This window comes from Brachycentrus maculatus, unplaced genomic scaffold (genome assembly GCF_059751285.1).
Source record: "Brachycentrus maculatus isolate JH-2025_06_01 unplaced genomic scaffold, ASM5975128v1 h1tg000465l, whole genome shotgun sequence".
In the NCBI taxonomy this organism is placed as follows: domain Eukaryota; kingdom Metazoa; phylum Arthropoda; class Insecta; order Trichoptera; family Brachycentridae; genus Brachycentrus; species Brachycentrus maculatus.
In genome coordinates this window covers 568,054-595,889 of record NW_028281212.1, presented here as the reverse complement: position 1 = coordinate 595,889, position 27,836 = coordinate 568,054, and the positions used below count along the sequence as shown (strand labels likewise).

The following is a 27,836-nucleotide window of genomic DNA, read 5'->3' as shown; positions in this document are numbered from 1 at the left end:
GGGGATCGCGCTTGCTACTGAAGATCGCCCCTAAGAGATGCGCCATTCGGGAACGTATTCCAGCAAAAAATAATAAAAGTTCATGTCGTGTGAGCCGTTGCGTCATTCAGTTGGAACCACATATCCCCATACATCTCTTTCTTCGAGTTTGGGTATAAAAAACTCGATGAAATTGATTTGACGACGACGTTTTTGACTGTCGGCGTTTTCGGCCATCCTTATGGTTCTGGAAGGTCAATTTTGTTTCTTCTTCACATTACCAGTATCTCTGAACGTGTCCATCCACATAGTAATGTATGATACCTGATGTAAAAGTCAATTTACGATTAGGCACACGATCTGCAGGCATGATATTGAATTGTTTTTTGAATACGCGCTGAGTTGCGATGACCAAACAGCCGAAGGAAAAGTAGGCCTCCACGGCAAACGCTCGATCCTCGTTTGTCCATGCCATGATTGACACTTAACTAACAAAAAAAAGTAAGAATTTATGTTTTCGAACGCACTTTAGAAACGCGTTCTAGGAGCAACTGTCATTTTGTGGTGAGAGTTTCAAAAAAGGTAGTGACCGCGCCCCACCCTGTATATAGGCATTATTAAAATACATACGTACCATGAGAACTTGAATAAATAATTATCATTGAAAAAAAAGTTTTAAAAGAGAAGCCAGACTATCCCTTTGATTGTAATTTTAAATGAATTATTACATCATAAATCTTAAAGTATGAAAAAACAAATTGTTGACAAATATTTTATTTATATAAAATGTTAACATCATAAGTTTAGTTTATGCAACTTTGGCAGTGGGGTCTATAAATAAGTATCTTTAAGATTGTGGAAATAAACAGATAATTTATTTAAATTTAAAATAAAAATTTAAACAGGTATTTTTATATAGTTTTTAAGTTAATGGATGAATGGATGGCTGTTTATGGAGTAATGAAAAAAAGGGTTTAAAATAACATATTTTGTATGTGAAATAGTGTATGATGTCTCTTTGTAAATTATTATTTATACAAATTATATAATTAGTTAGTAACGTATAAAAGCTTAAAAAAGAAGTTGTTTAGCAAGAAGTTCTTCAGGATGTTAAATCTTGTTGAAAAAAAGTGCATTGTTTGTTACAATTGGAAACATAATTTTATCTTTAATAAAAATGCATTTTTGTTTTGACCTATGAATAAAGCGCGTTTACTTTTTATTCAAAACGAATGGTTACACCTTTGCTTTACAGTATTTTTGTGGAGTTACGTGGTACGTTATGAAAATAGGAATCAAGTTGTGGTACAGCGGTCTCACGAACCAATAAATTCTGACCACGAGTCCACGACAGCAACCACGGGACCATTAACCGACTCAAACTATTGAGGAACTTCTTTGCTTTTGCTTTTTCTATAAGAAAATTCAACAAAGAAAGTTGAGCTGCTGAGACATAAAAAATTCTTCTACTTTAGAGATATTGGCTTCCAGGAGTCTATTTTGGCTTTCATTTAGCATTAGTGTATGAGTTTGCGTATGAATTTGATAAGGGTGCTTGTATGTTGTATGTATGTACTTTACATATAAATATAAGCATATATATATATATATATATATATATATATATATATATATATATATATATATATATATATATATATATATACATATATATATATGTATATAAATATATATTTATAAATATATATATATATATATATATATATATATATATATATATATATATATATATATATATATATATATATATATATATATATATATATATATATATATATTTTTTTTTAACCCTTATCCGCACCCCAATGGTGCATAGGGCACTGTGTCATATAAACGCAGTGTTATCTTGATCGTTTACACATGAAAGAAAGGTGATCAGCCCTCCGCTTCAGGTACCAGTCCATGGTAATATTGAATAAATATTACAGTGAAAAAATCACTTATATTTATTTTACCCCCCTTGGGAATCGAACCCGGGACCTCCAGAACGGTAGCCGAGCGTGCTGACCATTACACTACGAAGGCGGACATATATATATAAATAAATATAAATATATATATATATATATATATATATATATATATATATATATATATATATATATATATATATATATATATATATATACATATATATACATATATATATATACATATATATATATATATATATATATATATATATATATATATATATATATATATATATATATATATATATATATATATATAAATATATATATATATATATATATATATATATATATATATATATATAAATATATATATAACCCTAGATTACTAAACATTCGTAAAAAATACAACATTGGAATAAAACAGGAAAAAATAAGGTAATCAAAAACCTTTCTTATTTAAGAAGTGAAAGTAACAATATGTGGGTTTAAAAGATCACGGGACGAAAAAAAGGTAGGTACGTACATTAGAAAGGTACTGTAAGGCAGGGGTTATTTTTGTTTTCAAAAAATTTTAATGGGAGTTGTAATTATTATTAACCTTGCTTATTATATACAAAGTTTATAGATCATTAAGTGGGTTTTTGTTTCTTCTAACAAAAAAAATGTTTTATTTTAAATTGAACAATACGGATAATCTAGTATGAACTAATTAGGAACTTCTCTGCATTTGCTCATTGCTGGGAGGAAACCACGTTTAACTCCTCAGGAGAAGCCTGACTGTTGACTGTCATCATTAGACCTTCCGTTTCGCTAGAAGAGGGTTCGGCATTTTGCGTCATATCTTGGTTTATAGTACCAATATCCTTCACTAATTGTATCATGTATGATACCACTTCTCGTGGCGATTCCTTATGATTTATCGCGGATCCAATTTCAGATAGGTCCTCACCCAGGCAGGTGCAGAAACGACGCGAACATTGTTTTAAAATTGAAAATGAAAACACATTTTTTTTGCCACTAAGTATTATATTTAGTATTAACGACTAGTTACGAAAGCTACAATTGCATTCATCGACAGGTTAATAGTAATACCTGTGTTTTAATATTCACCTGTCGATGAAAGCGACTGTAGCTTTCGAAACTAGTGGTTAAAAATAAATGTAATACTCAAATGATTAAAAACAAGTGTTTTTATTCACAATTTAATCATTATTCTTCTTCTTTATAATGGCTATACACCCTTCTTAAGTGTTTTAACCAGTGTCGAGGTATTTAATTTAATCATTACTATACCAGCAATCAACATTAAGTGACTGCCAAAAAAAACATTATTTTTTTCATCAATCGTTATTTTTCCGTCGTAATTTTTACGATAATTTAGTATTCTAGGGTAATATATAATTGAGTACATGTATACGTATATCGGTAGTGTAAAGGCTAAGGGGTATGTCTGTCAAATTTTTCATTTCCTAAGTTTGTTCCACAAAATGTCTAAAATAGTGTATTCCATAATCTGGCAAAAGAATAAAGCTGTAGTTGCAATACTAATTTAGTTTTCTTAAGATATGTACAAATAAAAATACAAAAAATAAATAAAGTTATTTAATTTCGCAAGTTTTTATTGGCTCTCCTGTAAAATTTGGTCTGAGACAGATATACCCCTTTGCCTTTACACTACCGATATGAGATACGATAAATAGTAGGGAAAGGAAGGCTATACTTACAGGGCGGCAGTGCACGCTGACGGGGCTGTAGTTGAGGGGCGCGCGGCTGACCGCGATGGCCGGGAAGCCCGAGGGCTGCGGGCTGGCCGCCTGCACGTAGCCCTCGGCCGGGCTGTACATGTCGAGCGCGGGCCCTGGCGAGCCGGCGGCGGCGCCCGCGCCGAACCCGCGCCCCACGGCGTGCGGCGAGGCGGGCGGCCCGAACCCGGACGCCGCGGCCGCCGCCTGGTAGTTGTTCATCACTGCAACGTACGTACCACTTTGAGTAAGCTCTATGGACACAAAAAAGGCACAGTAAAGCAAGCTACCTACACGTCTCCTGGCGCAGGTACGACACGACCCCTTAATAACGCCTCGATCGAATCTATACTTACAAAGAGAAATATTTGTGTTTTTATTATTTACAAAAATACTTCAATTTTATACTATTTCTGTGAGCTTAAGCGGCTCATTATAAGAAATAGTTATCAAATTGTGATAGAGTGGGTTCGAACCGAGAAACTCTGACTCAAGAGTCCGCGACCACAACCCGACACATTACTTTCATCATACATATTTACTTTCATCATACATATTTCGAGTGAAAGTCCCTCTCCAAGCATAAGATCTCAGTCTCTTTTTTTTGGCGAGGCACAGCGAAACTAAAATTTTAAGTTTTCCGTAAGTAAAAATGTAAAGAAATTGTATTAATAAATTGAACTATATTAAATAAAAAAAAAAACAATTGCGAATCACGGATTACGGTAATGTGCTCTCACTGCGTTATCCCGTACTGAGGGCACATTTAACAACATTTATATACACATATAGACACACACACCTAAATATATAAAATTGTAAATGAAAACACTTGTTTTGAGTATTATATTAATTTTTAACAACTTGTTTTGGAAGCGACGGATACTTCCTTCTACATAAACAGTTTATATTCAAACCCGTAAGCGGAAGCATCTGTAGCTTTCAAAATTAGTCGTTAAAAATAAACATAATACTTAAGTTGTAACAAAACAAGTTTTTTTATTTACAATTTAATCAAATCTTACCACAAACTGAATGCCAAAAAATTTATATATATATATATATATATATATATATATATATATATATATATATATATATATATATATATATATATATATATATATATATATATATATATATATATATATATATATATATATATATATATATATATATATATATATATATATATATATATATATATATATATATATATATATATATATATATATAAATATATATATATATATATATTTACACACATATAATTTATTTCTTCTAAATAAAACGAATTTTAAACCGAAATTAAACTGGAACGTGGGTCGGAAACACGAAACGCATCCTGAGCAAATAGCTGAGTTTATTTGGAAAACAATAAATTAATCTTTCCTGGATAGACTCGTGGATTTGTAGCAAAAACTTAAATGATTTAGGAGACTAAGAATTTATTAATGGAATTCAATAAATTAACCGATTTTATGTAAGTCCGAAAAGTCTATTTAATTTATTATTATATTTATCCCCATCATTTCATGTATAAATAAATATCATGGGGAAGACGAGGTGTTCAAGTGTTGCAATATAGAGGTAATCGACTTGTCAAGTTATAACATATGTACGTAATATGTAAGAAACACATATTAAGTATTTATATAATAAATATACAACGGATAGGTATAGATCATTTTGATCCTAAACCAGAGAAGTTTAACTCAATCACCGTGATATCTTGCTGTATAGGAAAAAATCTGTATTTATGTTATTGTACCTCTATAAATGAATAACGTTTAAAAACGGGAAATAAACATATAAAATATCATTCCATTAAAAATGCGTCATTGTATTTAGAACTTTCGTAATAGGTACTTACATAAAAAATGTATATTGCAAAACTCGATTGAAGCTAAAATTATTAATAGCGAATCGATTTTTAATTTTTTCGTGGCAATTGTGTTTTGTTTCAAATTAAGCCGATATAAGTCATTAAGTAAAAAATATTATAATGATCAAAACAAATGTATTTTTTTGTGTTTACATTTTTTTATTACAGCGCATTTTAAATGAAATTAAGTAAAAACTGATTACAAATTCACAGCGATATCAGTTTAATTGTGGAGTTAAAAGTCCGATTCTTATAAATCTCGAATTTTTCAAAAAAGTATTTCTTTAAGGTATCTACATACGTAATGGAGAATTTAAAAAAAATCACTCACTCATATAATAAAAAACATACACATTTTAAAACATGTACATACAATACATATATTTGTTTATAAATACGGTGAACAAATATTTATAATAAATAAACCACTATTTTTGTTATAAAATTATTCTGATTAATCTCAGGACGATAATAAAAAAGATCTTTTCCAATATTCATATAAAAGTGACGATGTAAAAAATGCGTTTTGCAATAGTTCATGCTTAGATTTAGAACTTTATAAAAAAAACTTCTGGGAGAAAGTTAAGTATTGGAAGATGGAATGTTTAAGTTTGCACGGTGCCAGCGAGTTAACTTCAAATATCAGACCCATCGATTTTTATTTCAGATTTCAAACTGAGCGAAAATATACTAAAAATTTAGATTTATTATTGGGTTCACGATATTAATATCTCATGATCCGCACTCTCCAACATAAAGAAAATACGCTTTCTCTCTGTTGTTGTAGTTTTAAAAATGTATCCATCATTTAAAAAAGGATTTTAGTAGAATTAAAAAAAAAATATACTCCAATAAGTTATGATGTATTGTAGCTCTATTTTTTTTTACATTTTAAAATAACTATTTGGGTATTTGAATTTGCGTACAAGGCAATACACCAAGTTAAAATATGTATAATGAATATTTTAAAGTTTAAATAAATATATTCAGTGGAGTGTATGCAACCGCAGGTTTTTTTCAGAAATTATATTCAAATTTGAAATCAAAAGTTTTAAATAGATTGTGACGCGGGTAAATAAATAAATGCGGCTTACTGCATTTACATATAAAGTGAACAGGAACTAAAAATTGTGAGTGGCATTTTTGTGTGAATTGGATGTGCAGTACGAAGAGCGGATAATTATGCATACAAATAGGAAAAAAGTCAGTTTTACACTGAACGTAGACAAAGGTTATTATTAAAGCAGCGTTCTATTTAAATTTCGAAAAAATATTGTTGAAAACTCTGAATGCATCCGTTGTTAGCTGAAATTTTGAAGCAAGGCGTAAATAAAAAAAAATCGCGACGGATTTGAAAAAAAATCGTTGCTCATGTCATAGTACCTTCACAATAATATTGAAGCTGTAGAAAATGTACAAGTGAAATAATGTCTCTATAGCTAAAGCTTTCAATTTGCTTTACATTATCGGCTACTTATTTGTATATAACAGTATGTACATAATGCAAAACTTATCTCTAGTTTAAGGTGCAATTCACGAGTCTAGGAGTCATGCGAGGGGCGGAAGGACGTGTTCTAGCAGGGGTATCTAACGTTACCTGAGAGTGCTTGCGCCAGCAGCGGAGTGTTGTTGTTAGGCGTCAGTTGTCCGTTGGTGAGGTCCACTGCAACATACCAACAGGTCATTCCTTTGCCTGGCTCTACTGAGCCACGGCGAGTAACGACCAACATACCTGTCCTAACAATGCGTCCCATTGAGCCGAGAGCTCCGGAAGTATTACTAGTACCGTCAAACGTTGTCATCGAGAATCCTGCAGTACAAGGCGTAAACACTCCCCGCAAAGTCCCCGAATAGGTAACGATCGATGCAAATAAGTTATCGTGCAGGAGGTGTTAAAATTATTTCAAACAAGGATTTATTGTATAAGTTTATGGTGATGCACAACCAAAAAATTGTGTTTTATCAATTTATTTACAGATAAAATTACCATGCTTGTGTGTGCCTGACGATAAAAATGTACCTCAGTTGGATGCTGTTGAAATTATTAACGATAAAATGAAAGACAGATTTCCGAAACGTATCTGGAATTTAATGATCGGACATTATGCGCGATGGATTTTAACCGAAATATAATCGGATTGTTGTACATGAGGGATGGTATCGGGCGTGGGCGGTCAAGGTTCCGCGGCTTGTTGCGAGGTGGGCCGGAGGAAACGGGGAGGCTGGAAGGAGCGGGTTTGAGGGATATTGGCTGCGAGGGGGATGATTGATGGCCCGACGAGTGGATCATCATCCCGTGTCGGGGTGTGGTCTGCGTGATACATAAACCCGGAATCCCATTTCATTATTATTAAAAAGAGTTATACTTCAAACAGCTACGGAATGAATCGATACATTATTTTTCATTTAACCCTAAAACTGCTAAAACACGGATATATGTTATTATCCATCAGAACCGGGAAGCAAGTAAAAGAAGCTGCTAATGCTTAAATATTTATTAAGCATCTGATTTAACGCATGCTTGTTTTTAAATTTGATAAGGAACACTACAATTATAATATTTGACTTTCAAGTGCTATAATTAAGAAAGAAATGTAACTATTACCGCAAGGCGCCTTTGTTAAGCTGAAATAAATGCGTTTTTATTCTTCAGCATTCTCACAACGACCTTACTATTATCCATCAAAGGAAAATACGTTTTTGGTTTCTTTAATACAAAAAAATATCCAAAGCTGAATTTCAAACAGCATGCTCAAAATAAAAGGTATACGATATGAAATATCCTTCTTTGGTAAGACAAGTCAGACAGGAGGAAGGTTCTGACCCGTGATATATTGACGTGCCGTTTAGTAGAAAAACACGTGGCTGGAATCCATTTAGCGCTACACAGTTCCTAAGGCGTGGGAGAATTAAATGTGTTTTTGATACCGGCCATCAATAACTCAGTGGCGGTGATAATCTCCATTGCAAATTAAAGCGCGAGTCTTTATCCTGTTCTCTTCGGTGCACAAACAAAAACACAAACCGTATACTTCCAGACACGTGGAGGGGGGATTCTAAGCGGAGATAAACTTTCGTGAAAACTGAGAATATTCCGCTGATGGATTTCCGAAACAGTATAAAACAAATTATTTGCACAATAAATTATGTATTTGTATTGAAGGTTACGTACGTGTAGTATTATTAATACTGAATCACTAATACGATATACGAAAGAAATATGATTATTATATAGAGTAAGAAAACCGATGGCACACACAGCCACAAGCATGGTCAGGGAAACTCATATGGGACACATTGATAAGTAAATATGTTGGTGGTTAGTTGAAAAATTCTATGATAATTAGAACACAACACAAAAGATGTCTTACTTTGACTTTTCTAAATAGTTATTCTATTAATAAGTTAGTAAACTATTATTTTTTGTTTTCTATCTATTATATTATAATTTTTATCACATTTGATAGTTACTTGAAATACGTAAAACGTTAATTTCTACTCTTTTTAGTTAAATAGTTTTTCTAATATGAATATGTGAAACTAAAATTTCGTTATTTTGTCTGAAAAGCTATTCTATGTAATAAACTTCTTTTAAATAATTACATGTCTATGATAGATATAGTCATTTGTAAAAAAATCAATACTACAATTCCATTATATCACTGCCTTATATGGCTAAATGTGTATCTAGTTATGGAAAAACAAATATCAGGATAAAGATACAATACATTATTTCCAATAGCAGAACATAAAGATCGGCGATTATTATAATCGTAAAGTAATATCTATTAGTATGTCATATGACATCGCTACATACATACATTATATATTTGAAATAATCTACAAAGTATAATGATGACACAATTGAAACATAAAAATCGTAAGTATTATCGTAAGTAAAAAATCTACTGTTTTTCGTATTGTTTTCATATTTTTGACGTAAAGACGACTATCGAAAAAGTATTAAAAATTGGGTAAATATTATAAAAGAGAATGATATACATTTCGTACAAAAAGAAAAAAAACCTTTTAAAGTTTGTTAAAGGTATGGATATTGAAAAGGTTTTTATGTATGCATATATTTACATGTATATATTTTTACAAATATTGTTATTTACTTAAAATACGAACTATTGACTAAATTTAAAGGCTTTTGTATTGTGTATTATAAGCAAACTCTGTTTTATTCAAATTGGTAAAATTAAACGCCATTTTCCCATGCCTTCAAATCAAAGTTAATATCGAAAATTGAATTTTATGGACAAATATGTATAACTTTTCTATTCTAGTAAATTTAATTTTTCTAATGTGAAAATTCAAATTAAACCACTAAAATAATAGATCATATAAAATATGTTAAAGCTATTTCTAGTTTTCTTTTATGACTGTCTATTTTATGTCAATTGAAGTCTAAAAACGCCATTTTACAATATCTAGGTTTTAAAACTTTACTAATCACATGATTTAAAATACACAATAATTATATTTGAGTGGCGTTTCACAAAAACACTATGTTTTATAACCTACCAACAAAATACACGTAGAAAACTCGATACTTGTGTAAGACAAACAGTATTATAGTAGTTAATTACTCGCCCTCCAATTGACTTCCAGAAGCAGTGATTCTCTTCTTGGTCTTCCTATTGCGCACTTATTGTATTGAAGAGTATTATTTGGTTTTCACTTATTGTACACTTTGCTGTACGTTGAACAGAATCATTCGCCTGTGGGTGCCTTTGCTGGATGCGAATCAGGCACTGCTTACAATATTTACCTTCGTCATCACATTAACTTCAATGTTTTATCGCGAGTGACAGTCTTTCAAGCGATGGTCGATGCGATGTTATGCAGTATATCGTTTATCTTCTTGTTGGATACACCATTGATTCTATATTTATATAATTCTGAACTTTGAATTGAATATAATATGATTCGTAAATGAATCCTTAATATATTTATTATTCACGTTTGGTAATACCTTACTCCGTTAGTCCAGAGGCTGAATGATCTACAGGTACCTAATATTCCTACCGGGAGAAGGGAAGGAACGGCAAAAAGAAATTGCTAAGCTAACGAAGTAAATACAATAAATTATACAAAAGATTCTAAAGCAAAAAACATCAAATATAAAATCTGACCCATCCAAGCACCACCCCCATTGACGTGTTAACTCATCACACGTAGTAACTAAAATGCTCGATGATGCAGAACTATGGAAAGTGGAAGTACAAATGTTTGCTAGAGATCTATTCCTATACTTGGCCAAATCATAATTTTCTACATTTTTTAAGGATATTCAACACCTTTCGCTAAACATTACACAAGCACTAATTCTATGCAGGTGTTGGTGAATATGTACAGATTCTCCAATTTATGTGGGTTTAAGCGAAAATACTGACATTTATCGCGAAGGCTTCTGGAAATCCAAAATTTTGTCGGTTTTAGTGCTCTATTTTAGAGACTTATTTGTATAATGTTGAACGAAAATAGTGAACGTGTGGAAAGGTCGGTTTAGCAGCTAAGCGTGTAATTTGCGTGTTTGATGATATTCGAGAGAGCGGTTAGCAGTCGCGACTACCGGTTCGGTCATTAGTTGCGGTCGTCACTAACGACCCGTTAATCAGTCATCTATGATCGGAAGCTGCAAATGACGCGAATCATCCGCGCCGGCTTAATGCTTTTTTGCCATCCGCCCGTTTCCGCGTAGATATATTTCTGTTTTGTGGTTGCAAATACTCCTCAGTCGAGATAGGACACGACAAAATGTAGAAAATTTACTAAATTTGTAATATCTGATAACGACTTTCGAAAAACGCGGGTTTTAATTTCATTGAAAAATATTATAATTGTGAATATTATTCGTGTTTCTTTTTGGCATCGTAATTTTTCTCAAATATAAGTAAAAATGATAATGTATTGTAGTCTAAGTATTATAACATGTGTACGAACTATGAAAAAATGGTTGCTATGTAAATTTTGTTTATACGCATCTACATAATAATAATGTTATATTATTATACTTCTATAGCGATATTTTAGAAATCATTTAATTTGACTTTTGGGGTACATGAAGGCTTACCATGTGACAGGCACAGGGGCCCTGGTCGGCTGGCACAGCACCACGAGCCTGTTGGGCATGGATGGGTCAGAAATCGTTCCAATTCTTTCAATAACAATTTTCTTTTTACCGCAATAAGGAAAGGTCAAGATTTGAAAGTGTGTGTACAGTCGTGGTACGAAATAACGAAAAACGATCATAAAGGGTTATTTTTCTTCTTCTAACTTCCTTTCGTTCATTCTTTCTTCCCCATACATCTACACCGCTATAGTCGTTTTAATTTAAGAACGTTTGATTCATTAAAAGCTTTATTTAACTTCGCCATAGTATATTTATAAATATATGCATAAGACAGATATGTTGCAATGATCGATGTTTTCTTATCACTTACAACTAACAATATTAATCACATTATCGATACAGTTTTTTAAAATTATTTTTATATATTTGTATTATCTTAGATTACGATTATCAACACCCGAATATTCCGCATACGAGATGAAATGTATTGTAAAGAACACCTAGTAATATGATGACTGCATGAACAGTAACTTTTGTGATAAATCAGAAACGGAGACTAATAAGCGATTAGCAAACGTCACGCAAGTCGACCGAGGTCGGGACCCCGCGGCCAATACCCAAAGGTTAGGCACCCCTTTAACATTCGCCCCTATACCTCGAATCTCGCGAAAACAAACTTAAATGATTTTACCATATAATGTATACAAAAAACGTGTGATAAAAATAAAATTCTTCAATGATTTAATAATAAGTAAAATGTTTCCATCATGGACCATTAATTTTTAAACGAAACAATATTCGCGTAAAGTAACACATCTTATGCGTAGATGAAACATTGATTATCCAGTGGTTTTCTTTTATTTTTTACCAGAGGAAATGCATTACGATTAGCTAAATATTTAATTCAGAAGCTTAGAGATTATGCTCAATTAATTTATAATACATGGATGGAGGCGGGACGGTTGCATAATAACTTCGTAATAATAATAATAATAAAATGTATACCGAGATTTGAAAGTGTCGTGCTTTTACTTCAATATTATTCTTAACATTTGAGCGCTTCCAAAGTATAGAAGAAGGATTCTCAAATACATAACTTAAATAAAGTTATTCGCAAACCAAGCGTATTTTATCAATAATAACCTATTACTTAAACAAATTTCAAGTATCGTATTTTGTAGAATATGAATATAGCATCAAATAAAAAAATATTTTCCATATTCCTTCGTTTTATCAAGTAATTGCTTCAGTACAAGCAAATATTGTTATTGTGAATCGTATTTATTTAATAAATATTTTGAAATATTTGAACGATAATATTTGATAACCTATTAGTATCCATTAAAAATACCCAAATGTATTTTGATAAGGCCTGTTAAACATTTAAAAGGGATGAAATACATTATCAAACATCAGCGCGTTCATTCCATATTTGTAATATGTCATAAATTTCTTCTTATTCATAAAATAGCAAATAAAAAGCATACCGTTAACTTATTATACCAAAGCTCGTATTGAATTGTAAATATAGATATTAAATATTTTAACAGTAAAACTTTATTCTGCACAAATATCTGGGTTGACAGTTGAACAACGGGAATATTTCTTCTAAACAATAAAAACCTATATGCAGGATACTCTGGAAAACTAATCATAATTCTATATTTGCGTAAGTTGTTAGCCGTCAAGGAAACGAAAAATATTGAAATATCGGAGGACAATAATAATATCCCTATCCATCTTAAGAAATGTTATAAGAACAATTATATTTTGTGTTCTATAAATATGTACTTCACTTACATAGATGACGTTACGTTCTTACGAGTCTTTATGTCAAAACATGGCACAATATCGTAACTGCTGTGGCAATAACACTATGTCATTTGTCGGAGGGCTGAGAAAACATATAAGTCGCTTAGGGACACAATGTAGCGAGGAGCGAGGCGAGGTAACATCGTTATTGGAGGGATTTTCACGGAACGACCGTTCGCTTTTAATAGTGTACAAATGAGTTGCATTGATTTACGAGCGGTCAGCTCCACCGCATATACTCCCCGGACTCTCTGTGCGAGAATTGCGGTTTTATGAGAAAAAACACAACCTGAAATTACAAAAGCGAGACAAAAAATGTGTATAATCTGAGTTCAATCCGAATAAAGTTAAAGACCACTTTATATAGTTTTACAAGTTGTGACGTTAGCAAACATTGACTCGGACTATTATATTATTAAGTTCAGCCTACAAAGTCATGGCTTCAAACCTCAACAACAAAAGGTGTTGTTAAGGTTTTGAGTGATTTATTGTTCGTTACATTGCATTACTCATTGTTAACAGGAACGACAACAAAAGCTATTGGCATTTGGAGGATTCGAAATAGTCGGAATCTCTCGCGGCTTTAGAAACTTGAAGAGAGAATTTGTTTACTCCGTGAGTTTGGGAAGTGTGGAGAGGTTCGGAAGGCATATCCCGGGGACGTGACATTAACAAATGACCCGTTATTAATTATTATAGGGTGGCGATTGTATTACAGCCGCGTGGCCAGGGTGAAGGTTTATGCGAGATTTGTAGGCGGGAGGGAGTGTTGACACAACTTCAGCCGGGCTCCTCGCAACTTGCGTTCCTCTCCCTCGCTCGCCTCCCCACTTGATGTATTGCGAACGGGTTTCAAACTTTATTACGGGTTTACGAAATTAAGATACAACTTCCTCAAGTATCGATAGTAGCAAATAAACTTTTCAAAAGCTTTCCATGTGAATATTTTAATCTTAATGCTGGGAAGGCAATTTCCGGTAGGGTTGAAGAGTTTAAAAATATATATTTAAATATAAATAATTAATATTAAATTAAAATGAAAACAGAATGATCGAAAATGAGAATCAAATTCCTGAAGCAATTTTATTTCAAGGTTGATTAATTTGTAAAAAATAAAGGTTTTCCGCAGTATTCAATGTATTAAGCCGGCCGAGAATTCCGCTTGTGCGACAAATGAGAAAACCAAATTGATTAGAGGTAATATAGAATCCTGACTCCCATTTAGGGGTTGAGGTACACCAACATAATGTATGTGGACTTTCTATCAAACCTTATCCTCATATATAGGGGACATAAAATTAAATAATAAACAAAATTGTTTAATGTTACTAGAATTTTTTGAATTTTATAAATTCCGTTTCAGAATCGTGCAATGCTTCAAGTGTATTGTTTGCCCACATGCAATTTAAAATTAATTCACATTTATTTTACATTTTACTCAAGTAATCTCTGACAATCGTTTTAACCTCCTAAATTTGTATTATTTCTACACGCTAACTAAATGAAGAATAATTGAAGCGGTAGCAGTCTGCAAATGCATGTCTGTGGTTAAACAAAAGTACCTGTCAGTGAGATAGCTATATGTACATATGTATGTGAGTACATATATGAAGGTACGCCATTTGAACCACCGGCGTCTGGATAAATCATGCGCCACCCAATTACTTCGGAAGGTAGAAGGATCACGGGGTGAGAAGGTGATGGGACAGGGACGGGAAGGGAAGGCTCTTGCGCCGGAAGGGTGGAGCGGGAGCGCCGGAAATCGCCTTCGCCGTTTCAAAAATCGAACGCCGAGAATGTCATTTTGTGAACGCGTCGGTTGACAATATTTTGCTGTATACGAGCTGTAGTTCGTGTCATGCGGGTTTCCACTTTCTCAAATAAAAGCACGCAAACCGTGTTACTTTGAAACTTTGTCTTACGATAGAGCATTTTTCAAATCGACGCTAAGTTATTAAAAACTTTATATTGTGATAAAAGCGCCTTTAAAAGAAAGCTGTAAAATTAAAAAAGCTTTCGTGCAGATAAAAAATATTTGAATAACGGATATGATAATACAGTATTCGGATCCTTTAACTATGTGACGATGTACCATGATTTGACAAAAGTACTTAAATTTTAATGACATTATAACTCGACATCTACATGGCTAATGAAAGGTAATGCCATACGTGAAAAGTAAATCGTTTCACGCGGGAAGCTTAACGATCACGACACGTGACTGGTGACTGGTAGTACCTACTCATCACGAACTATTCGGTATTTCTAACCAACATTATTTACTACTCCATTAAATAATCCTACAATCTAAACTCGTCACACTCTTTTTAAAATTACGCGAAGGTCTTAGAATATCTATCTAACATTTAGTCGATTAAATGGCTAATATTCTGAAAATTTAGTCTAATAATATGATGAAAGTATGTACGTCTAGAAACACCTAGAAAAACTACTTGATTTTATAAGAAAATTCTAAAATGGCGGTTAATATTCAATACCCTATAACAATCTTACTCCTACGGCGTAATAGATTATACATATTTTTTTTTACTATTTTACTAAAACTGAGTATATATTTAAAATTGGATTTATATACTTGAACCATACATAAAACTGACGAAAGTATTTGAAATAATTCCGGAATAATAAAACAGAAGAATTCGCAGACAAATCATTAAAGGATATCTTAGTTTTCGTCAAAAACGCTTCACTGTGGAATACGCCGTGGAAATTTATAACGGACGTAAAAAGTGTCACTTAACACTAATTGATTTTTCTTGGTTATTAATTCCGGTCCGCTTTGGTCGGAAAGTTCCAGCCGGCGGCCGTTAGCTGGACCCTAAATTATGATGGAACACGGTAATGGCACTTAATGAGCGGGCATTAATATGGTTCAAGTCAGACTGAAACATGGTGGCGATCGACACAGCCTTCCAGCGATAATTAACTAGCCTATTCGAAGGATATCGAATCTATGCATGCCTTTCCAATATTAGATTCGTCCGTGAACTGCAGTCAATGTACTGCAAAGTGCCATCAACTGTTTTTTTATAACCGATTTAGATTTTTTTCAGAACTTGTGATTGACAAAAAAGTAACGTAACATTTAAAAAATCAACAATTTCATTTTAAGTGTATAAAAAGCAAACTTACTCATGAACAGTTTTGTTTTTGTTTATTATTTAATCAATAATTTAAAGGATACTTATTGATTTTATTGATTGTTATGGCACGTTATAACAATCATCACGAATTCGTATGAATTATATATTGTGTTTTATGTACACAAATCAATATTTAAGTGTATCAAAAACGCATTTTCGTTCATCTTAAGTACTCTTATTTCCGTACAACAAAGTTGGTTAGAACTCATCAAATCTCCATAATAATTGTACTAAGGTAAGACCACTAAAAATAATCATATTATGGTAAGATCACTAAAAAGAGTTACGTTAACGTAAGACCTCTTAAAAAAAACTGTTATGAAAATCCAATCAATCAATCTGATATCAATAAAGTGACCGCGTTTGTGAGCCGTTCTACAATTTATTTAAGAAAGGTATATTATACGTGAAAAGGACGTTTTAGTTTTATGTATGTAAATTCATGCACGCGATCTGTATATTACCAGATAAGAAAATAAGCTTTATGGCTCGCCTCAAATCAGGATTTGAAAAAATAATACTACACTTATTACATTCGTTTGTTTCTGAAAATTGAAACTTGGATGGCGAGTATAATAAATGATTATTATTGCTCGTATGTTTTAACTTTTACTTTAGTTATGGCATTATTATTGTAGGACGGTGGGTCAACGTATAAATTCAAAACCGAGGTCATTTGATTTTATTTTGAACTCGTATGATAAACAATTAAAACTTTTGGGTTTATCGATATTTAAAAATAAAACGATTTTTCAACGATAAATGTTCATGGGATTATTTAACCATATCAATAAAGATTCTGCACATTAAATCTGTATGAATGTCTCAAATATCGAGTGAACAAAATAAATTGATAGAATTGAAGGTTCTCGGATTAATGGAAAAAATATTGAAGCGTTTAATGATCCTACCGTGTACCGGAACGTGATAAGGGTACGAATAATTCGGCGGAAATCAAAGTACAGTACCATAAGGAATGACTTTAGAATACCAAAGACGAATGTATTACATCACAGTTCTTACATTTACATTTTAAACTAACAGAAAAGTGTGGCTTTACCACGAGCCAACAGATCTGTGTGGCGTTCTCAACTTTTAAAATACGTTTATCGTGAAATTAATTGTATTAATTTATCGCATCATGAATATGAGTATCATAGCATTATTGGCGATATGAAAGCAAAAATCGGTATTTGTATTATCTAACCAATTTGATTGATCAATTTTGTCAGAGATGAGGTGGTAATATGATTGTGCGATTCCAAGAAAGATAGTATGTATGATGGCCAGGTTATGAAAGTATTCATTTTTAATTTCAATTTTACTTGGTACTTGGCATTATTTCAAATATGGTGTTTGAAAATGACACGGAATGCATCGAAATACATATCACAATAGATTTTAAGATTTTTAATTTTTTTTAAATAATTTTAAAACATATTACATACATAAGTCATATATGTATATAATATTCTCGATGAGTAATTTCCATTTCTCATTTTGGGACATGGAATTAAACTAAACATGGGGTAAAACCAAAATTAAAAATGGATAGATTTGACCACAAAATGACTGCCGATTGAATCAGTGAAATTATGAAAGCATTGCCTATGACGGTACTTTGCAGAAGGTCTCCGAGCGCGCGCAGTGACGGGCCTCGAGCGACGGAGGACAGACGAGAGAGTGGCAAACTAAAGCGAGATTCGTGGTACGGGGACGCGGGTGTTCACAGGTGCATGGCATGCATGTTGGCCGCTGCCGCGTACACACCCGTCAGGTGGTCTAGGGGGTGGTAGGGCAGCAGTGTGGTCAACGGGTGGTGGTGGAGGCTGGCCAGACTGTTACCTGTTGGGTAGGGCAGGCCGAAACTGGGGTAGCCCGAATAGCCCCGGCCGGCGGCGTACGCGGCGTATGCGGCCGCTGGGAAACCTGAAACCAAGTGCACGCGTTAGGGGGGTGCCACTCTATAGATCAAATCCGACCATCCTGAAATCAAACAACTAAAACAACACAGTTAAAAATCATTTTTAGTATTTGTATTACATTGAGATATTATTAATAAATCCATTAATTAATGAATTAAAAAAAAAAATAATAATTATAAAATAAAATATCTATGTTTCAAACACTTTTTACTGGTACATTTTTTCAATATGTACTGATTATTAAGTGGTTAAAAACAAAGTTGTTTTATTTTATAAAGTTTATAAAATGTGCCACAAAGTATTTGCAAAAAAACATTTAAGAAATCAAAAAATGTTTTTTAATTAATATTTAACAAAATAAATTTAACAAATTTAATTGTAAGATTAAAATATTTTTATTTGCATCAAATTTATTTGACCGAAGTGATGTTTTGGCCGGTTATATCGAAACTCGTGTCATACATGTTAACTAATTTAATTTGAAACAATTTAAAACAAATACATACTTACAATGTTTACTTTTCCTTTATTTTAAACAACATTATTATACACATGTGGAATTCAATTGTTTATAGGATGTATTGGTTCACCCACCGATAAATGGAAAATATTTTGTCATAATTCAAATTTTTTCAACAAAAAATATCGATTTAAGCTTAGGTATTTATATTTTTTTATATGTATTTTGATATTAGTATTGTTTCACAAAAATTGTATGAGTTGAGTTTCGATTATTAGCTACAGTATTTTAATTGAAAAAACACACCAAATATTTTTACAAGAATTTCGTCATATTGCCATGAAACAATCTTCCTTTTATGATTAAAATATCAGCCCCACATTTGAATGTGATCAAAAATTGGTAGTTAAAAAAATAAATACAAACATTTTCGAATGGAAATCAGGATTAATTAAAGTTTACAATTTTTGTATAAAGCTTTTCACTTCAAAAAAAGTATGTTTATTTATTCCGCATGCTTATATCATAGTCGTACAGGAGAAAGTGACCAACTAACAAAATACAAAAAAGTTCAGCAGGGCCATTTAAGTCACTTTTGTTTGGCAAGAAAATAAACATCAATGAAGTTTGTCACTTTTAACAAGTCAATATATTGTACTATCAAGTTTAAAATCGCTTTGGGATTTTTTCAGGGCAATATTAAGCTAGTAAGATATCAAATAGTCAACCATCACGTTTTTGTAAACGAATGCACTTGGTCACTTTCTCCTGTAAGACTACGATATAAGCACGTACGATTCAGTTAGAGAAGCATTAGGGGATAATTATGCGAGGGAAGATTCACGTGTTGCTTGGCCTGATTTAGTGTAAACACGACGCTGCAGGCGGAGCGTAATCTCGGTCCCATTATTACTGCGCAAGATTATGGTGAGTTAATAGCGAACGCGGCCGCCATCAGTTTGCACGGTGACGAGGTATTTGTGTAATTAAAGCGCTAACTAGGGCTACACGGAGCGGGTGAGAATTTCGCGAGTGAGGTGCGACCGGCCGCGGGAGATGAAACAGCGCGGATAGTTGCCCGAAAGGTCCACGCCGGAGGGAGGAAGGCTGACCAACTTGTTGATGCGGTCGCAAAATTTAGTGTGGCTAAACGGATTCATTTTCATGCGCGTACTTGTCGGAAATACCACAAACGAAATATATTGCCCGCGTGTTATTATCACACTATTTCGTAGGGCCTCCGTGTTGTTATCATTATAGTATTTGGCTACCGGGCTGGAGGTCCCGGGTTTGATTCCCAGAGGGGGGGGGGGGAACAAATATTACAGCATTTTGAGTGTGTCCAAATACTTGTTCACAAATCTGGATTATCTCCAATTACAGGAGTTATTAAACTTTAACCAGCCGATGACTGACGTAAGCCCCGTAAATGCTTAGACTTCCATATTCTTCTTCATCTTTGTTTATATGTTAAAAAATAATATGAAAAACAAATTTTAGTAATTCAACACTCTGATATTTTTTATTATCACCCTGGGCTGGTCCTCGAAGCGCAGGAGTGATCATCTTGCCTTCAGGTAAGTTACGATTAAGATAACACTGCGTCAATACGATGCAGTGCCCTATGCACTGTTGGGTGCGGATAAGAAGTTTCGTAGGGCCAATTATTTTATTCTTATTTTTAAAAGGAAGATTTTTTTATTTGAATTTTTTTCAATATTTCGTACTTTGAAAAAATCATATTAAAAGTATTTTAAAGAAGTGCTAGAGTAAATGGAAAATTTTGAACATAAATACAATTTTATAAAGAGTAAGTGATAGTAAACATAATAGTAATATGAAAGGGTAAGCTTACCGTCAGGAAGTGCTCCCAATGACCACATGAAATCTAGAAATACAAAACAAAAACGCTTTAATTTATTGCACGAACCGGTTTTAGTGTAAGTTGTTACGAAACATTTTATTTAAATAAAAAATGAATATTATTTGCGGAAATGCTAAGAAAACTACAGTGAGAAAATAATTAAAACTCTCAAAACTAACCAAAGCAAATATGTACGTTGTAACTACGCGGATACCACTTTCATACATAGACACACTCACGAAGAATATTCTGTATTAAATGAAAGGAAGTAAGTATTTTGGAAAGGGTTGAGGTAAAAGGACAAAAACGTGGTATTTTATCTGTCTGAGACTATTTTTCACCAATCAAGGACTATTCTATGTTAATTTTATTGAACAAAGTCTAGAACGTCTTTGTCTAATGTCTACCAATAAATAAACCACATAGATTTATGATCCATACGTTTACACATTTATTATTTAATTTTGTAAGCATAGTAAACACGTTTACTTATTTTATTGAAATACAATCATATTTTGTCTAGTCTAAGTAATGATCATTGAAATTGTAAAACATTTTCTATATTGACAAAATATGCAGACAATTCCACGTTAACAAAATGTAGGTACAATATTTTCGATAATAATTGGTTATTCACTCCAGTTGTGATCGATATTTTTAAGTATGTACGAAATAATAAGGCAACATCTTAGAATATTCAGAGAACAGCGAAGCGTCTTTCTCGACACGGTAATGGAGACATTTTAGTGAAACTCATTTCTGCTCCAGTCTGTTACGGCTAAAGAAATATAGAAATAATGATCGCGAGCTTCATAATGTTTTGTGAAATTGTCTGCACCATTATATTGTAACTGGCGTACCGTAAAATCACCAAGGTAGACCGCGGATATTTCTCATATTTATGTGCCATTATTTTAATGCTTTTGTAAAAACGTATCCCGTAAACTCCCGCGTCTTACTGTTGTCAACGGCTTGTTGGAATTACATAAGGATTTGTGAAGTATAAAAAAGGTAAGAATAAATACATATTGTATTTTTTTCTGTTGAGGAAACGACATTGCCGTTATATTTTAAAATACTAAACTTTAATTTTTCTACCAGTGGTGTCAGGGTACGCCAGAATAGTAATAGTTAGTTTACACAATATATAGACGACTAGAGAAAAAGTGTTATAATTGAAGGATACACGAACACGAAGAGTTGAACATTCTATGATATGTGAAGTTTAATATTGTCAAATATTTAATGTTCAACTAACCCTGTTCATGTTCGAACGGCAAAGAGTAAAAAGCTATTTTCTCATAAATCTTATCTAGAAACTAGAGTTCGTCTAAGACGAACTCGGAATGTTCAAAGTTTAGGAACACTTTTGTCCCTCTAAGTTTCAAAAACACCCATTAAGTTAAATATATATTTATGTTACATTAATTTGAAATAATACCTATAGAAGGAGATTAAATAAAGTTGACAACGCTATACCTTCGATGACCCAAAAGTTGTAGTTCACCTAAAACTAGATGTACTAGTAAAAATAAGGCAGTATTTTAGTAAATATTCAACATGAAAATTATATATTGGTCAGTAGCTATTAGTGATTATAAGAAAACTTTAACTCAACTGCTCTAAAAACCATATTTATCTCACTGTAGTTCATAAAGTTGACTAAACTAAGGAATAATGTTTCTATCTGAAAACAAATCTCTCTACTCGAATATGATCAGAACATTGCAATATTCCCAACGGAAATCGTATAATCCACGAACTTTTATATAATATTTAGATTTGTTACTAACTGACATTCAAGCAGGTGAGGTTCGGTAAATGGAAAGTTGGCAGAATACATAAAGTCCTCGGGGAAACTCGGTAATATTGGATCAATTTTAATACGAGTATTTATGGTCACGACAAATTTACCAAACATACTCCAAATATTTTTACTCTGACTAAAGTTTAAATTCGATTAATAAACAACGCCAACTTTGTTTCGAATGAAATTGTACCAAATTTTACGAGTCCTTGTTACTAATTTCATAATTAAAAGGGAATTAGTAAACAAGGGTATTTTCTCTTAATATTAAAGATAATTATATTTTTATGTTTGCCATACCATGATATTTGTATCGTAAAATATGCGTCTAACATAGTTAACGTAATCAGTATCATAACTTAAACTAAATAAAGAGATTCCAAGGAAATCGTGTAGCTGCTTCATAATAATATTATCAGTTATCATGGAAAATAAATACGAATGGCTTTTCACATTATTTTAAATTATGTAGCGAAACTCTTCACTTTGTACCGGCTGAAAATATACCTATTTTAATGAAAATAAGTACAAAGATCCACATGAAAATGTTAGTAAATGTTAAATAGCATATAAAGTGTTCTGAAATCGTCAAAGGTTAGTAAATGTTAAATGACATATAAAATCGTCTCCTTTCAGGTGAAATAATAAAAGGGGAAATATTCGGAAGCGGGTGTCGGGAGCGCGCGCGTCGTGTGTCTCGGGGTAGGTTAGAGGTGGTGGCGGTGCGTCGGCAGCAGCAGCGCGGGTCAGAGCAGGGGAGCGTAGTGCGCGGGGAGGTGGGTGGGGAGGTGCGCGGCGAGGTGCGCGGGCAGCGGCGCGGGCAGCGGGGCGGCCAGCGGCGCGGGCAGCGGCGCGTAGAGCGCGTGCGCGTCCAGGGCGTGCGCGCCGAGCAGGTCGGCCAGGCTGAGCGGCGCGGGCGCGCGCGGCCGCAGCGCGGCGAGCGCGGCCAGCGCGCGGCGGTAGGCGAGCGCGGGGGGCGGGGGGTAGGGCGCGTAGCGCGGGGACGCACCCGCGAGGGACTCACCGTAAGCGCCGCGGCCGGCGGCTCTCGTCTTGGCGAGGTTGGCGGGCAGCATCACCTCCTTGGGCTGCGCCTTCTTGCATTCCACCTGCAACACCGTACCGAGTGAGACATACTTGTACATTACACCAACATCGCACATAACTAAACTCATATCCTCGAATCAAACTCGGCGATTCCAAAACGTTACAAGTCCATTTTACAAAAAAAAGCTTAATACTCACAAAATGAACATGAGATACACTTATCTCTCATTTCATATTTCAATGGTGAAATTGTTATGTTTTCGAATTACACAATTCATTTCATTCTATGTTGAAACCCCATATAGTAAAATCTCGGCAGCGCTTAATCTCGGCATTAGTGCTTTCGCATTTACTTTGGTAGTATTAAATGAAAATGTTTAAATGTATTTAAAAATTTAAAAAAGTATTTTTTGTCATTGATAAGAGTATTATTTGGGGATTCGCACTTTTAGGATTTCAAACATTCAGCAATCGAGTGACTGTTTATTGTTACAATAAAAGAATTCAAACAGTTACCTACTGTAATATTTACATTTCACACATAGATAAAAACATTTTTTCGAAAAAATAATTACCTAGAATCTAGGTCCTAGATGATCATAATTTGTCGTCCTGTCGATAACAAAACGTTATTTTAGAAAATCATTAAGAATAAACCGATATATATCATTATTTTTAAATGTATGTTGTAGGTGTTTTTTCAGTTTGTTAAAAATTGTTCAGCGTATCAGACTACTTTTCTGTGAGTAAAGAAATTACGACGGCTAGATGTGTGACTGCTCGCACTAAATTTTAATCATTTGCAACGAGTCCTCGAGAGTAGTTGGATTATTACGAGAACTAGAGTTACGCTTTAGTTTCTTATCATTTACACGTTTCATTAAGTGTAAGACACATTGATAAATTAGTTGAATACCGCAAGTGGAGGCTGGCTCAGTGGCTCAGCGGCTCAGCGACTCAACTCCAGTGGGGGCCCGGAGAGATGTGAGATTTGCGGGATTTTCCCGTCGCAACGAAGTGTATGAGTATTAGTCGAAAAATCTCTTATACTAACTATTGTGTTATTTTCTCTGACTAAAATAAAACTTTCGCAAATAAAAATTTCGAGAACGCAGAATAAATGTTTCTTTAAAAAGTAGGAAAAATGTTTCCTTAAAAAGTCTTCGTTTCTAAAATGACGTGGTACGAAAACTTTACGTTCCCTTGGCTTGTACATCCTTGCGAAAGACAAAGGGTTTTAGAGAAATAAGAAACAAACAAAAAAAACCCCATTGTGTCAGCTCCTATAGGAAAATGACGAAGAGATATGATAGCGTAGGCCTTTATTTTTCTCTCTACTACCTCAGTTTGCGTTGAGCGTACTTTGATGTGTCTCGCTGGTGGAGTACGGATTCATTTCTACGAGCCCGAAGCTTTGAGTTAAAACTATGAGGGAGCCGTGTATCAAAGCAAATCTTGAAGCGAGAAGGCGCGTGTAGCGCCTCCAATTTGTCAATGCCTATGTTAAAAGCCGAACAAATGAAAGCGCCGCGCGAACAGTGCCGCGCCTAAATTGAAATGCTTTAAGCGCCTAAGTTCATAAAAGAACGGTCCTACCAACTACGTAAGAAAGCTTTCCTGGCACTTTTCAATTCACACCGTACCGTAGCTCGCCTCGGGTACCGAGCGAATACAAAAACACCGCACAAACGAGCGCACAATTTCTGCAGTGATACGTAAATACTATCTCCATCCCTCCCGCGCGAGAGTGTAACTGCGAGGGCCGGGAAACTTTCAACAAAAAATACATTAAACGGAATCCTTGTCTGCGCTTAAAAATTCAGCTTCTTTTCGAATGCTTTGAGAACACCCCAAATTTTCTCAATTTCTCTAATGTTTTTCCTTTGTATCTAGAAGTATGGCGTGCTTGTTAACAAATTCGAGCCGTACAGCCCCTTAAACCCTTAAGAATAGAATCAAGTTTTAATGGGCTCTTTATTTTTATAGGCGCGTAATTTAAATAAAACCTTAGATTGGTGGAAAGACCATAATTTAAATATAAATAAACTACAACCTTCTTTTCGTTTATGAAATCCGTGTATGATAATTTTTCGATCAAGTTATTGAACTGAAGAAGGTGAGAGAATACTTGTATTACGCAGTAGTGTGTCGAGGCGGCCCCCGCTGACTGGTTGCTTAACATAAATCCGTTCACGGCTCTGTGTTATTCCCACGTGAAATTTTGTAAAATATGAAAAGTATTTCAATATAACGCGGGAAAATATGTAATGTCTTGTTCACCTCATTCGCGCTTTGCCGTAGAGCTTCAATACAAGACGGGAATATTTTTGGTCGTGTTCGAAAGAAAAAACGCTAAGGGCAAATTCGTATGCATAGGCTGCCAAGGCGCAACGTGTACATACCAATTTTTATCCATATACACATATATTGTACCTAGAACGTTAGGACTATTAGGTAGTAAAACTGACGAGAGGTTGTTAAAGAAGATACCAACATTACGTTTTAAATAATTATTGTTAGTTCCAGAAATTTGTACTCAGAATTTTGTTTTTAAAGCGATGGACATTATTTTATTTTATTGGTATGCATAGAGTTGGCAAAAGAAATATGAGAGTAGTATGAATACCATTGAAGTTAAATCTTTCAGGTAAATGTGCGGCAAAAAGATGTACGATAGATGTTCGAATTGCGAAATAAGGAAAGAATGCAAGTCTGATAACAGCATTACCGATAAAATTACTGCTTAGCTCTAGAAAATAATCGTAATTAATTCATATTTTCTTTCGAATAGTTTGCTTTTTGAATTTGAACGCAATGTTGCGCGGCGCCGACTAATGATTTGTTGGTTTAGTGTTCTTTATCCGCCCTTGAGTATAAATCTATGTTCGGGGTACCTACTTAAAGTCGATGTCTATCTTCCTGATGAGATCATCCATTTCTCAGTATGGGTGAGAACCACGTCTAGTGTTAGCGTTGCCGCATTCAGTTCTAATCGAGCGAGAAGATCTCTTGTTATAGACTCAACGTAAGGCATCACACATTTATTATTTATGCAGGAAAGTAACGAATCTGCTTGTTACATTCTCTTCCTGTGACCCCAGATTAAAATGGCTTGCAAATCTAATATTGTATCGGGTTCAAATTCTGAAAATTCCCAAAATGTCTGTAAAACGCATATAACTTAATTGAATCGGGAAATATTCATGTATATTTTATGGTAAATTCATTAGTTTCCTTTTTACAATATTTTTTTCATATTATTTTCAAAAATTCAAAAAATTATTTAAAAATAAATTCAACGATAAAACTTTATTTGAATCGTAACTACTTATCGTGTAATATTGATGACAACTTTATGTGCAACAGAAACATGTATAAAAAAAACCTAAAGTCAATATGCATTACAAAGTATAAATATTAATAAAAAGTATGGGAATTTAATGCTCCCAAAAAAATCTGGGTTTTCATTAATTTTAATTATCTGTAATACGAGACTTCAGATATTTTAATAAAAAAGGAAACAGTTCTTTTTCAGGTAGGCAGACTTAAGGACCACTCCATTCACTTTATACATTTTTTTTGTACCGAGATTTACAAAAAAATGTAATAGAATGTGGAGTTTTCTTCGAGCAATTTAAATCAAGCGTTAATTTGATTTTTATTATTGCGAAAATTGCGTGAGAAAAGATACACAGTTTTTCATTTCGTAACAAAAAGGCACTAAAATATTTTCCTTGTAAAGTTGTTCATTTTCCCTTAAAGGTTAAATGTTTGTTACATATATAAAAGTACATATTTACATTTTTTATTGTAGTATTAAATCATTATATGTATACCATATATCAAATCTCTTATATTTTATCCCTGTATCACTCATGAACTCGAATGTTTTTCATTTTTTGGATTTGAGACGTAAAGACAAAAATAAAATACACGTGTTTCGGGAATTTCATTTTTTTTATTAATTATGAAACAAAACTAAAAAATAGGGAGTGTTGCCTTGAGGCAACACTGAATAAAAAGATCAAAATAATGATAACAACAGGCTAGCAGCCTTTAATATGAGAGATGGAAGTTTCTGAAGCAATTCTTAGCTTTCGTGTAGCATAAAGCTACTCCGCATTTTTCACACACA

The 27,836-nt window shown here is 33.4% G+C and overlaps 1 protein-coding gene across 12 annotated transcripts in view; it reads right to left on the bottom strand.

The window, feature by feature from the left end:
• The window catches only part of LOC148302291 (RNA-binding protein Musashi homolog Rbp6-like), a 462,089-nt gene that overhangs the window by 1,748 nt on the left and 432,505 nt on the right, over nucleotides 1–27,836 (bottom strand). For 5 of the 12 annotated variants that reach the window (XM_088271829.1, XM_088271835.1, XM_088271828.1 and 2 more), the window contains 5 exons: nucleotides 23,679–23,763; nucleotides 20,839–20,871; nucleotides 18,444–18,527; nucleotides 7,141–7,206; nucleotides 3,641–3,912 (listed from right to left, as the gene is read on the bottom strand). In XM_088271829.1, coding sequence (XP_088127955.1) covers nucleotides 3,641–3,912; nucleotides 7,141–7,206; nucleotides 18,444–18,527; nucleotides 20,839–20,871; nucleotides 23,679–23,763 — 540 coding nt within the window. The remainder of the gene's footprint in view (nucleotides 1–3,640; nucleotides 3,913–7,140; nucleotides 7,207–18,443; nucleotides 18,528–20,838; nucleotides 20,872–23,678; nucleotides 23,764–27,836) is intronic. The other 7 variants (XM_088271832.1, XM_088271831.1, XM_088271840.1 and 4 more) reach the window with 3 other exon arrangements.